General features: G+C 56.3%; 1 protein-coding gene across 4 annotated transcripts in view; it reads right to left on the reverse strand.

Annotated features, from left to right (window-relative positions):
- Nucleotides 1-12,164, reverse strand: part of LOC140206216 (transcription factor RelB-like) — a 74,034-nt gene that overhangs the window by 15,457 nt on the left and 46,413 nt on the right. For all 4 annotated transcript variants that reach the window (XM_072274535.1, XM_072274538.1, XM_072274536.1 and 1 more), the window contains one exon: nt 9,134-9,225. In XM_072274535.1, coding sequence (XP_072130636.1) covers nt 9,134-9,225 — 92 coding nt within the window. The remainder of the gene's footprint in view (nt 1-9,133; nt 9,226-12,164) is intronic.

Below are 12,164 nucleotides of genomic sequence, written 5' to 3' on the forward strand. Positions count from 1 at the left end.
CAGACAGAGTGCAGGAAGTCTGAGCAACAAATCACAGAAAGGTTGTTATACCACTTTGTAGCTCAGAAACATGTTCTCCAGCACTCTGGCAACACACAAAAGCATTGCAGGAACTCATCAGGGAAGTGCACAGTCAAGCTTTGGGTGGAGACCTTTAATGTCTCCAACGTCCTGCCTGACACTGCAGTTACCTGCAGCCTCTTGCCTCCCTCTTCAGCCTCAAGCTCTGCTCCATAGCTGTTCCCAGATTAGACATGTTAATAGCTCTACCTGCTTGATAATGCAAATATCTAATCAGCCAGTCACATGGTAGCAACTCAATACATGAGAGCATGTCAACATGGCCAACGGCTTCAGCCCAAACATCAGAATGGGGAAGAAATGTGATCTAAGTTTCACCATGGAATGATTGCTGGTACCAGATGGGGTGGTTTGAGTATCTCAGAAACTGTTGACCTCCTGGAATTTCTGAGAGAGACACACAGTTGGGGAGGGGGGAGATCTGGTGAGAGATAGGGCTTGGGGGAGATCCAGAGAGAGACTGGGGGAGGGGGAGAGGGAGCGAGGTTCGGAGAGAGACTGGTGGGGGAGGGAGCACGATGGAGGGAGGCTGGGGGGTGGCGAGGGAGCAAGATCCAGAGAGAGGCTCTGGGGGGAGGTGGGGGGAGAGACTCTGGGGGGGGTGGGGGGAGAGGGAGCGAGGGCAAGATGGAGACACGGGGGGGGGAGGTGAGGCAGTGAGGTCTGGAGGGAGACTTGGGGGATGGCGAAGGTGAGGGATTGAGGTCTGGAGAGAGACTGGGGGGGTGGGGAGTGAGGTCTGGAGAGAGACGGGGGGGTGGGGAGTGAGGTCTGGAGAGAGACGGGGGGGTGACGTGAGGGAGTGAGGTCTGGAGGGAGACTGGGGGTGGGGAAGGTGAGGGAGTGAGATCTGGAGGGAGACTGGGGGGGTAGGGAGTGAGGTCTGGAGAGAGACGGGGGGTGGGGAGTGAGGTCTGGAGAGAGACTTTGGGGTCGGGAGTGAGGTCTGGAGGGAGACTGGGGGGGTGGGGAAGGTGAGGGAGTGAGGTCTGGTTGAGACTGGGGGGTGGGGAAGGTGAGGGAGTGAGGTCTGGTTGAGACTGGGGGGTGGGGAAGGTGAGGGAGTGAGGTCTGGTTGAGACTGGGGGGTGGGGAAGGTGAGGGAGTGAGGTCTGGTTGAGACTGGGGGGTGGGGAAGGTGAGGGAGTGAGATCTGGAGGGAGACTGGGGGGAGGTGGGGGGGAGGTGAGGGAGTGAGGTCTGGAGAGAGACTTTGGGGTGGGGAGTGAGGTCTGGAGGGAGACTGGGGGGGTGGGGAAGGTGAGGGAGTGAGGTCTGGTTGAGACTGGGGGGTGGGGAAGGTGAGGGAGTGAGGTCTGGTTGAGACTGGGGGGTGGGGAAGGTGAGGGAGTGAGATCTGGAGGGAGACTGGGGGGAGGTGGGGGGGAGGTGAGGGAGTGAGGTCTGGAGAGAGACTTTGGGGTGGGGAGTGAGGTCTGGAGGGAGACTGGGGGGGTGGGGAAGGTGAGGGAGTGAGGTCTGGTTGAGACTGGGGGGTGGGGAAGGTGAGGGAGTGAGGTCTGGTTGAGACTGGGGGGTGGGGAAGGTGAGGGAGTGAGATCTGGAGGGAGACTGGGGGGGTGGGGAAGGTGAGGGAGTAAGGTCTGGAGGGAGACTGGGGGGAGGTGGGGGGGAGGTGAGGGAGTGAGGTCTGGAGGGAGACTGGGGGGAGGTGGGGGGGAGGTGAGGGAGTGAGGTCTGGAGGGAGACTTGGGGGATGGGGAAAGTGGAGTGAGGTCTGGTGAGAGACTGGGAGGTGAGGTGAGGTAGTGAGGTCTGGAGGGAGACTGGGGGGTGGGCGGTGAGGTCTGGAGACAGACTGGGGGGGAAGTGAGGTAGTGAGGTCTGGATGGAGACTGGGGGGGTGGGGAGTGAGGTCTGGAGAGAGACTGGGGGGGTGGGGAGTGAGGTCTGAAGAGAGACTGAGGGGTGAGGTCTGGAGAGAGACTGGGGGGGTTGGGGCTGAGGTCTGGAGGGAGACTGGGGGGTGGGGGGTGAGGTCTGGAGGGAGACTGGGGGGGTGGGGGTGAGGTCTGGAGGGAGACTGGAGGTGAGGTGAGGTGAGGGAGTGAGGTCTGGAGGGAGACTGGGGGGGTGAGGTCTGGAGAGAGACTGGGGGGAGGTGAGGGAGTGAGGTCTGGAGGGAGACTGGGAGGGTGGAGGGTGAGGTCTGGAGACAGACTGGGGTGTGAGGTGAGGGAGTGAGGTCTGGAGACAGACTAGGGGGGTGGGGAGTGAGGTCTGGAAAGAGACTGTGGGGTGGGGGGTGAGGTCTGGAGGGAAACTGGGGGGTGAGGTGAGGGAGTGAGGTCTGGAGAGAGACTGGGGGGGTGAGGGGTGAGGTCTGGAGGGAGACTGGGGGAGTGGGGAGTGAGGTCTGGAGGGAGACTGGGGGAGTGGGGAGTGAGGTCTGGAGGGAGACTGGGGGAGTGGGGAGTGAGGTCTGGAGGGAGACTGGGGGGGGTGGGTGGTGAGGTCTGGAGACAGACTGGGGTGTGAGGTGAGGGAGTGAGGTCTGGAGACAGACTAGGGGGGTGGGGAGTGAGGTCTGGAAAGAGACTGTGGGGTGGGGGGTGAGGTCTGGAGGGAAACTGGGGGGTGAGGTGAGGGAGTGAGGTCTGGAGAGAGACTGGGGGGGTGAGGGGTGAGGTCTGGAGGGAGACTGGGGGAGTGGGGAGTGAGGTCTGGAGAGAGACTGGGGGATGGGGAGTGAGGTCTGGAGGGAGACTGGGGGGGTGGGAAGTGAGGTCTGGAGAGAGACTGTCGGTGGGGGATGAGGTCTGGAGAGAGACTGGGGGGTGAGGTGAGGGAGTGAGGTCTGGAGGGAGACTGGGGGGATGGGGAGTGAGGTCTGGAGAGATACTGGGGGGGTGGGGAGTGAGGTCTGGAGAGAGACTGGGGGGTGGGGAGTGAGGTCTGGAGGGAGACTGGGGGGTGGGGGGTGAGGTCTGGAGGGAGACTGGGGGGTGAGGTGAGGGAGTGAGGTCTGGAGGGAGACTGGGGGGTTGGGAGTGAGGTCTGGAGGGAGACTGGGGGGTGAGGTGAGGGAGTGAGGGATGGAGAGAGACGGGGGTGGGGAGTGAGGTCTGGAGAGAGACTGGGGGGTGGGGGGTGTCTGGAGACAGACTGGGGGGGTGAGGTGAGGGAGTGAGGTCTGGAGGGAGACTGGGGGGGTGGGGGTGAGGTCTGGAGGGAGACTGGGGGGTGGGGAGTGACGTCTGGAGGGAGACTTGGGGGTGGGGAGTGATGTCTGGAGGGAGACTGGGGGGGTGGGGAGTGAGGTCTGGAGAGAGACTGTGGGGGTGGGGGGTGAGGTCTGGAGAGAGACTGTGGGGGTGGGGGTTGAGGTCTGGAGAGAGATTGGGGGAGTGGGGAGTGAAGTCTGGAGAGAGACGGGGGGTGGGGTGTGAGATTTGGAGGGAGACGGGGAGGTGAGGGAGTGAGGTCTGGAGCGAGACTGGGTGGGTGGGGAGTGAGGTCTGGAGCGAGACTGGGGGGTGAGGTGAGGGAGTGAGGTCTGGAGGGAGACTGGGGGGGTGTGGAGTGAGTTCTGGAGAGAGACTGGGGGGTGAGGTAAGGGAGTGAGGTCTGGAGGGAGACTGGGGGGGTGGGGAGTGACATCTGGAGAGAGACTGGGGAGTGGGGAGTGAGGTCTGGAGAGAGACTGGGGGGTGGGGAGTGAGGTCTGGAGGGAGACTGGGGGGTGGGGAGTGAGGTCTGGAGGGAGACTGGGGGGTGGGGAGTGAGGTCTGGAGGGAGACTGGGGGGTGGGGGGTGAGGTCTGGAGACAGACTGGGGAGTGAGGTCTGGAGGAAGACTGGGGAGGTGGGGGGCGAGGCTTGGAGAGACTGGGGGGGTGAGGTCTGGAGACAGACTGGGGGGGTGGGGGGTGGTCTGGAGGGAGACTGGGGGGGTGAGGTGAGGGAGTGAGGTCTGGAGGGAGACTGGGGGGGTGGGGGGTGAGGTCTGGTTGAGACTGGGGGGGTGGGGGTGTGGTCTGGAGGGAGACTGGGGGTGAGGTGAGGGAGTGAGGTCTGGAGGGAGACTGGGGGGGTGGGGGGGTGGTCTGGAGGGAGACTGGGGTGGTGGGGAGTGAGGTCTGGAGAGAGACTGTAGGGGTGGAGGGTGAGGTCTGGAGGGAGACTGGAGGGGTGGAGGGTGAGGTCTGGAGGGAGACTGGGGGGGTGGGGAGTGAGGTCTGGAGGGAGACTAGGGGGGTGAGGTGAGGCAGTGAGGTCTGGAGGGAGACTGGGGGATGGGGTGAGGTCTGGAGAGAGACTTGGGGGTGAGGTGAGGGGGTGAGGTCTGGAGGGAGACGGGGGGGTGGGGAGTGAGGTCTGGAGAGAGACTGGGGGGTTGGGAGTGAGGTCTGGAGGGAGACTGGGTGGTGAGGTGAGGGGGTGAGGTCTGGAGGGAGACTGGGGGGTGGGGAGTGAGGTCTGGAGAGAGACTGGGGGGGTGGGGGGTGAGGTCTGGAGAGAGACTGGGGGGGTGGGGTGAGGGAGTGAGGTCTGGAGGGAGACTGGGGGGTGGGGGGTGAGGTCTGGAGGGAGACTGGGTGGTGGGGAGTGACGTCTGGAGGGAGACTGGGGGGTGGGGGGTGAGGTCTGGAGGGAGACTGGGGGGTGGGGAGTGAGGTCTGGAGGGAGACGGGGGGTGAGGTGAGGGAGTGAGGTCTGGAGGGAGACTGGGGGGGTGGGGAGTGAGGTCTGGAGAGAGACTGAGGGGTGGGAAGTGAGGTGTGGAGAGAGACCGTGGGAGTGGGGAGTGAGGTCTGGAGAGAGACTGGGGGGGTGGGGTGTGAGGTTTGGAGGGAGACGGGGGGAGGTGAGGGAGTGAGGTCTGGAGCGAGACTGGGGGGTGAGGTGAGGGAGTGAGGTCTGGAGGGAGACTGGGGGGATGGGGAGTGAGGTCTGGAGAGAGATTAGGGGTGAGGTGAGGGAGTGAGGTCTGGAGGGAGACTGGGGGGGTGGGGAGTGGTCTGGAGAGAGACTGGGGGGGTGGGGGGGTGAGGTCTGGAGGGAGACTGGGTGGGTGGGGAGTGAGGTCTGGAGCGAGACTGGGGGTTGAGGTGAGGGAGTGAGGTCTGGAGGGAGACTGGCGGGGTGGGGAGTGAGGTCTGGAGGGAGACTGGGGGGTGAGGTAAGGGAGTGAGGTCTGGAGGGAGACTGGGGAGTGAGGTCTGGAGAGACACTGGGGGGGTGGGGAGTGAGGTCTGGAGGGAGACTGGGGGGGTGGGGGGTGAGGTCTGGAGACAGACTGGGGAGTGAGGTCTGGAGGAAGACTGGGGAGGTGGGGGGTGAGGCTTGGAGAGAGACTGGGGGGGTGGGGGTGAGGTCTGGAGAGAGACTGGGGGGTGGGGAGTGAGGTCTGGAGAGAGACTGGGGGGTGGGGAGTGAGGTCTGGAGAGAGACTGGGGGGTGGGGAGTGAGGTCTGGAGGGAGACTGGGGGGGTGGGGAGTGAGGTCTGGAGGGAGACTGGGGGGGTGGGGAGTGAGGTCTGGAGGGAGACTGGGGGGTGGGGGGTGAGGTCTGGAGACAGACTGGGGAGTGAGGTCTGGAGGAAGACTGGGAAGGTGGGGGTGAGGCTTGGAGAGAGACTGGGGGGGTGGGGGGTGAGGTCTGGAGAGAGACTGGGGGGTGGGGAGTGAGGTCTGGAGGGAGACTGGGGGGTGAGGTGAGGGAGTGAGGTCTGGAGGAAGACTGGGGAGGTGGGGGTGAGGCTTGGAGAGAGACTGGGGGGGTGGGGGGTGAGGTCTGGAGAGAGACTGGGGGGTGGGGAGTGAGGTCTGGAGGGAGACTGGGGGTGTGGGGTGTGAGGTCTGGTTGAGACTGGGGGGGTGGGGGGTGTGGTCTGGAGGGAGACTGGGGGGGTGAGGTGAGGGAGTGAGGTCTGGAGGGAGACTGGGGGGGTGAGGTGAGGGAGTGAGGTCTGGAGGGAGACTGGGGGGGTGGGGAGTGAGGCTTGGAGAGAGACTGGGGGGGTGGGGGGTGAGGTCTGGAGAGAGACTGGGGGCTGGGGAGTGAGGTCTGGAGGGAGACTGGTGGGTGGGGGGTGAGGTCTGGAGGGAGACTGGGGGAGTGGGGTGTGAGGTCTGGAGGGAGACTGGGGGGTGGGGAGTGTGGTCTGGAGGGAGACTGGGGGGTGAGGTGAGGGAGTGAGGTCTGGAGGGAGACTGGGGGGGTGGGGAGTGAGGTCTGGAGAGAGACTGGAGGGGTGGGGAGTGAGGTCTGGAGGGAGACTGGGGGGGTGGGGGGTGAGGTCTGGAGGGAGACTGGGGGGGTGGGGGGTGAGGTCTGGAGAGAGACCGGAGGGGTGGGGAGTGAGGTCTGGAGGGAGACTGGGGGGGTGGGGAGTGAGGTCTGGAGGGGGTCTGGAGGGAGATTGGGGGGGTGGGGGGTGAGGTCTGGAGGGAGACTGGGGGGTGAGGTGAGGGAGTGAGGCCTGGGGGGAGACTGGGGGGTGGGGGGTGAGGTCTGGAGACAGACTGGGGGGTGAGGTGAGGGAGTGAGGTCTGGAGGGAGACTGGGGGGGTGGGGAGTGAGGTCTGGAGGGAGACTGGGGGGTGGGGGGTGAGGTCTGGAGACAGACTGGGGGGTGAGGTGAGGGAATGAGGCCTGGGGGGAGACTGGGGGGTGAGGTCTGGAGACAGACTGGGGGGGGGGTGGGGGGGTGGGGAGTTGAGGCTCTGCAGTGGTTTGACCAGTCATTTCTTGTGGGGATTTTTCTCCCAGCAGAGGTGAGACTTGACTATCCGGTGAGGACAGGCAGCAAATCGTCTGCAACTTGTTGCAGAGGAATTTCCTGTTTGTGTGCGCCCTGCTCTCGCCATGGTGTTCCTGGGGGCTTTGGCTCGGAGCCACGGCCTATTGGAGAGGCTTTGTGGTCTCGGAGCCGTTAAATTTAACTCTCTATCTTTGTCACATGGCAACAGAAACCGTTAGAAACCGAAAACAAGTGCAGCCACCTGGTTCCAAAGCACAAGAGTATTTGCATGCTTTGTTTTATATAAAATCAAGCTTCAGATGCATAGAGGGAGATGACAAAAAAAAAATTGGAAAATCCCCAGGAATCTGATTCCTGTGAAACACTTGTCAGAAATGCAGAATTCTTACTATTGCCATTTCATCTGTTGCTTAAGGTGTCCAGTCTCTCTGATGGTGGTATACTGTGGCTCAGGGTTTCATATCTGCAGAATGCACTCGTCTGCTGTACACTTTCTTACAATTTATGGTTTTTTAAAAAAAATATGCGTTGTATTGTACTGCTACCGCAGACAACCAATTTCACTAGATACGCCATAGGATATAGCAGCAAAATTAAGCCATTTGGCCCATTGAGTCTGCTCTGCCATTTCATCATGGCTAATCCAATTTTCCCCTTAGTCCTAATCTCCTGCTTTCTCCCTGTATTCCTTCATGCCCAGACCAATCAAGAATCTTATCAACCTCAGCCTTAAATATACATAATGACTTGGCCTCCACAGCTGCCTGTAGCAAAGTATTCCACAGATAAACCACTCTCTGGCTAAAGAAATTCTTCATCTCCGTTCTAAAAGGACACCCCTCTATTCTGAGGCTGCGTCCTCTAGGCTTAGACTTTCCTACAATGGATAACGTCCTCTCCACATCCACTCTATGAAGGCCATCCACCATTCGATAGGTTTCATTCACACGCCACCCCTGCTGGGATACATACCCTGGTCCTTTGGTAGAAGGAATAAAGATGTTGACTCTTCTAAGTGGGGAGAAAATTCTGAAATATTGGTACAAAGGAACTTGGGAGCTCTCATGCAAGATTCCCAGAAGGTTAACTCGCAGGTTGAGTCCGCGTTGAGGAAGACAAATGCGATGTCAACATTTGTTTTGAGAGGACTAGAATACAAAAGCAAGGATGTAATACTGAAGCATTGGTCAGACTGCATGGAGTAGTGTGAGAAGCTTTGGGCTCCTTATCTAAGAAAATATGTTCTGGCATTGGAGGGGGTGCAGAGATTGTTCACGAGGATGATTCTGGGAATGAATGAGGAATGTTTGATGACTCTGGCCCTGTTCAGAGGGGGAATCTCATTGACACCGAATGGATATTGAAAGGCCTCAACAGAGTGGATGTGAGGAAGATAGTGGAGGAGTCTACGACCAGAGGACACAACCTCAAAATAGAGAGATGTCCATTTAGAATGGAGATGAGGAGTTTCTTTAGCCAGAGGGTGATGAATCTGTGGAATTCATTACTACGGATGCTGTGGAGGCCAGGTCATTGGGTCTATTTAAAGTGGAGGTTGATAGGGCATGAAAGGTTATAGGGAAAAGGCAGGAGAATGGGGTTGAGTAGGAAAATAAATCAGCCATGGTGGAATGGTGGAGCAGACTTGATGGGCCAAATGGCCTAATTCTGCTCCTCTATCTTTTGGTCCATCAAGGCTGATTCAGTGTCTTGGAAGGACAAGAGTGGTTCAATTTACTGGCTTAACCACACCTTTCACAAACCTACCAAGTCCTGATGAAGGATCTCGGATCGGAACTGCAGCTGTTATTCCCCTTCATAGACGCTGCCTGACCTGCTGAGTTTCTACAGTACGCTGTGTGTATTCCTCGGATTTTCAGCAGCTGCAGAATCTCGTGTTTAAACCTAGCACAGGATCGCATTTCCAGTCCCTGCTGTGACAGAGAGTGTGGCAGCGGGGTGGGGTGGAGAGAGAGCAGTGGCAGAGAGAGGGAGGAGGGGTATAGAGTGGTGGCAGAGATAGGGAGGGGGAGAGAGTAGTGGGGAGAGAGAGTGATGGTGGAGAGAGAGAGAAAGACCCTCCTCAAAGGAGACAATCTGTGGGTTTACCAACCTGAAATATGAACCACGTCTCTTATTGAATTGATTGCATTCTCTTCATTCAGAAATTCTGAAGTATTTCACTTTGAATGAGCAGATTGCCCTCACTTTCACATTCTTAAGAAAAAGATCCGGCTGCTACCTTTGCTAAGAAACAGCTTCTCAACCTTTTAACTCGGCCCGGGAACGCGCAGCACAGCCTTACTGCTCCAAACACCACCTTACCATTGAAAGGGTCGATCCCAAGTTTCAGCCGATGCTCGATGGCCTTTGTGACTTCTTTTTTCTTCACGCACTGAATGCCAAGGTTAGCGAAGCTGGAATTGAGGAAAGAAAGGATTCATTTACATCGTGTGGGAACTGCTGTTCAAACATAGAACAGTACAGCACAATACAGACCCTTTGGTCCATGATGTTGTACTGACCTTTTAACCTACTGCAAGATCAACTAACCCTTCCCTCCTTCATAACCCTCCACTTTTCTATCATCCCTCTGCCTTTCTAAGAGTCCCTCGAACGTCCCTAATGTACCTGCCTCGACCACCGGTCCTGGCAGAGCATTCATGCACCCACTCTCTGTGTGTAGAAGAAAAGGGGGCAGAGTGGCACAACACTGTACAGTACAAGTGACCCAGGCTCAATTCCCGTCGCTGCCTGTAAGGGGTTAGTACAGTCTCCCCGTGACTGTGTGGGATTCCTCCCGGTGCTCCAGTTTCTTCCCACAGTCCGATGACCTACCAGTAATGAGGCTGACTGGTCATTGTAAATTGTCCCATGATTAGGCCAGGGTTAAATCGAGGGGTTGCTGGTTGACAGAGTGTGAAGGGCCTACTCCACACTGTAACTCAATAAACAAACATCCATCTCTGAAACTCTCCACAGTGCCAGCATTTATTAATTATCTTTATCCTCTCAGGGCATGGCTTCACAATATACGACAGACTGGGATCTGCTTCTTGAGCGGAGAATAAGGAAGCAGGACTAGTATACAAAAAATGATGCACTGCAACACAAGCACAATGCTGGAGGAACTCAGCAGGTCAGGCAGCATCTATAGAAATGAATAACGAGTCAACATTTCGGGCCTAGCACCTTCTTTGGGACTGAAAAGGTAGGGGAAGACTACAGAATAACAAGCTGGAAGGTGATAGGTGAAGCCAGGTGGGTGGGAAAGGTAAAGGGCTGGAGAGGAAGCAATCTGACAGGAGCGGAGAGTGGACCATTGGAGAAAGGGAAGGAGGAGACGCAGGGGGAGCTGATAGGCAGGTGGGGAGAGATAAGAGCCAGAGGACGAGTGGAAGGAAGGGCGGGGGAATTTTCTTACCGTAAGGAGAAATGGTTATTCATGTCATCAGGTCGGAGGCTACCCAGACGGAATACAAGGCGTTGCTGGTCCACTCTGAGGGTAGCCTCACCTTGGCACGGGAGGCAGCCTTGGACAGACACATTGGAACGGGAAAGGGAATTGGTATTAAAGTGTTTGACCATCGGGAAATCCCACCTCTGTTGGATGTAGTGGAGGAGCTTGACAAAGCAATCCCCCCATTTATGATGGGTCTCACCGGCTGCATTGGAAGCACCTGATCTACTGTTGAGGGTTTATAATCAGAAGCAGATTCATAATCACTGACAGAGGTTGCGAAATTTGAGGTTTTGTGGCAGCAGTACAGTGCAATACATAAAAATTACAGTCAAATATATATAAAAAATGTGTAAAAGGAAAGCAAAACAGCAAGATAGAGTTCACGGACTGTTCACAGATCTGACGGCAAAGGGGAAGAGGCTGTTCCTGAATCATTGAGTGTGTGTCTTCAGGCTTCTGGACCTCCTCCCTGACGGTAACAATAAGAACAAGACATGATGGGGGTCCTTAATGATGGATGCCATCTTTTTCAGGCATCACCTTTTGAAGATGCCCTCGATGTCCTGGATGTTGTGGAGACTAGTGACTATGATGGGCCTGGCTGAGTTTAAAACCTTCTGCAGTTTTTTTCCCTGATTCTGTACATATCAGACTTACTGAGGTGTACAGGAATGAGACTGATCAGCTGGTTGAGTGGTGTTGCAAAACAACCTTGCACTCAATGTCAGTAAGACCAAGGAATTGATTCTGGACTTCAGGAAAGGGATGTCAAGGGAACACACAGCAGTCCTCATGGAAGGATCAGAAGTGGAAAGGGTGAGCAGTTTCAAGTTTAAATCTAACCTAGGCCTGGCGTAATTACAAAAGAGTGCATGACAGCAGCTATATTTCATTAGGAGTTTGAGGAGATTTGGTATGTCACCAAAATCTCTTGCAAATTTCTACAGATGTACCATGGACAGCATCCTACCTTCAAATCTTTCAGTTTCCCTAGAACCGAGTAATTTCGTAGTAATGGCAAGTTCCCACACTTATGCCCCCCTAACACCCTTGAACTTCCAGCATACTGTTAGTGGCTTGCATTGTGAAGACTGGTGCAAAATACTTATGCAGTTCATCCGCCATTTCCTTGTCCCTCATTACTACCTCTCTGGCATCATTTTCCAGTGGGCTGATATCTAACTTTTGGTATCCTCTTTAATATTATTGGCTATTATTCTAACTGGCTGCATTACCAGATGGATTCAACGTTCTGCTCCTTAGATCTTATATCATCTCTCACTATCGCCCTGACCTCATCCTTAACTAAGAGTGCCACCCCACCTCCCTTACTTTCCTGCCTATCCTTCTGTATCACCTGATATCCTTGGATATTTAATTCCCAATCCTCTCCACCCTGCAAACACGTTTCTGTAATGGCCACTAAATCATAGCCCTTGTACTGATTTGTACCATGAGTTCACTGACCTTGTTTTGAATACTATGGGCGTTCAGATAAAGTGCTCTTACACTCATTGTGCTTTTAGAATCTAGTAGCCTTTGTCTATTTGCACTTGACTTTTCTCCACTCCACCCTTGCTTTTCTCTTCTTTAACTTTTGCGTTTATCTTTATCCACACTTTTCTCTTTTACTTTATCCATACTTCTCCGATCTGCTGAACCCACTCCCCTGCTATTTAGTTTAAAACTCTATCCATAGCCCGAGTTATGCGGTTCGCCAGGATCCAGGTCCCATCACGGTTACGGTGGAGCCTGTCCCATTGGTACAGCTCCGTCCTTCCCCAATACTGGTGCCAGTTTACCACAAATTCAAACCCACTTCTCCCACGTCAATCCTTGAGATACACACTTAGCTCTCTAAACTTCTTGACACTATGCCAATTAGCAACACTT

The sequence above is a fragment of the Mobula birostris genome, chromosome 12 (genome assembly GCF_030028105.1).
Source record: "Mobula birostris isolate sMobBir1 chromosome 12, sMobBir1.hap1, whole genome shotgun sequence".
Taxonomy (NCBI): Eukaryota; Metazoa; Chordata; class Chondrichthyes; order Myliobatiformes; family Myliobatidae; genus Mobula; species Mobula birostris.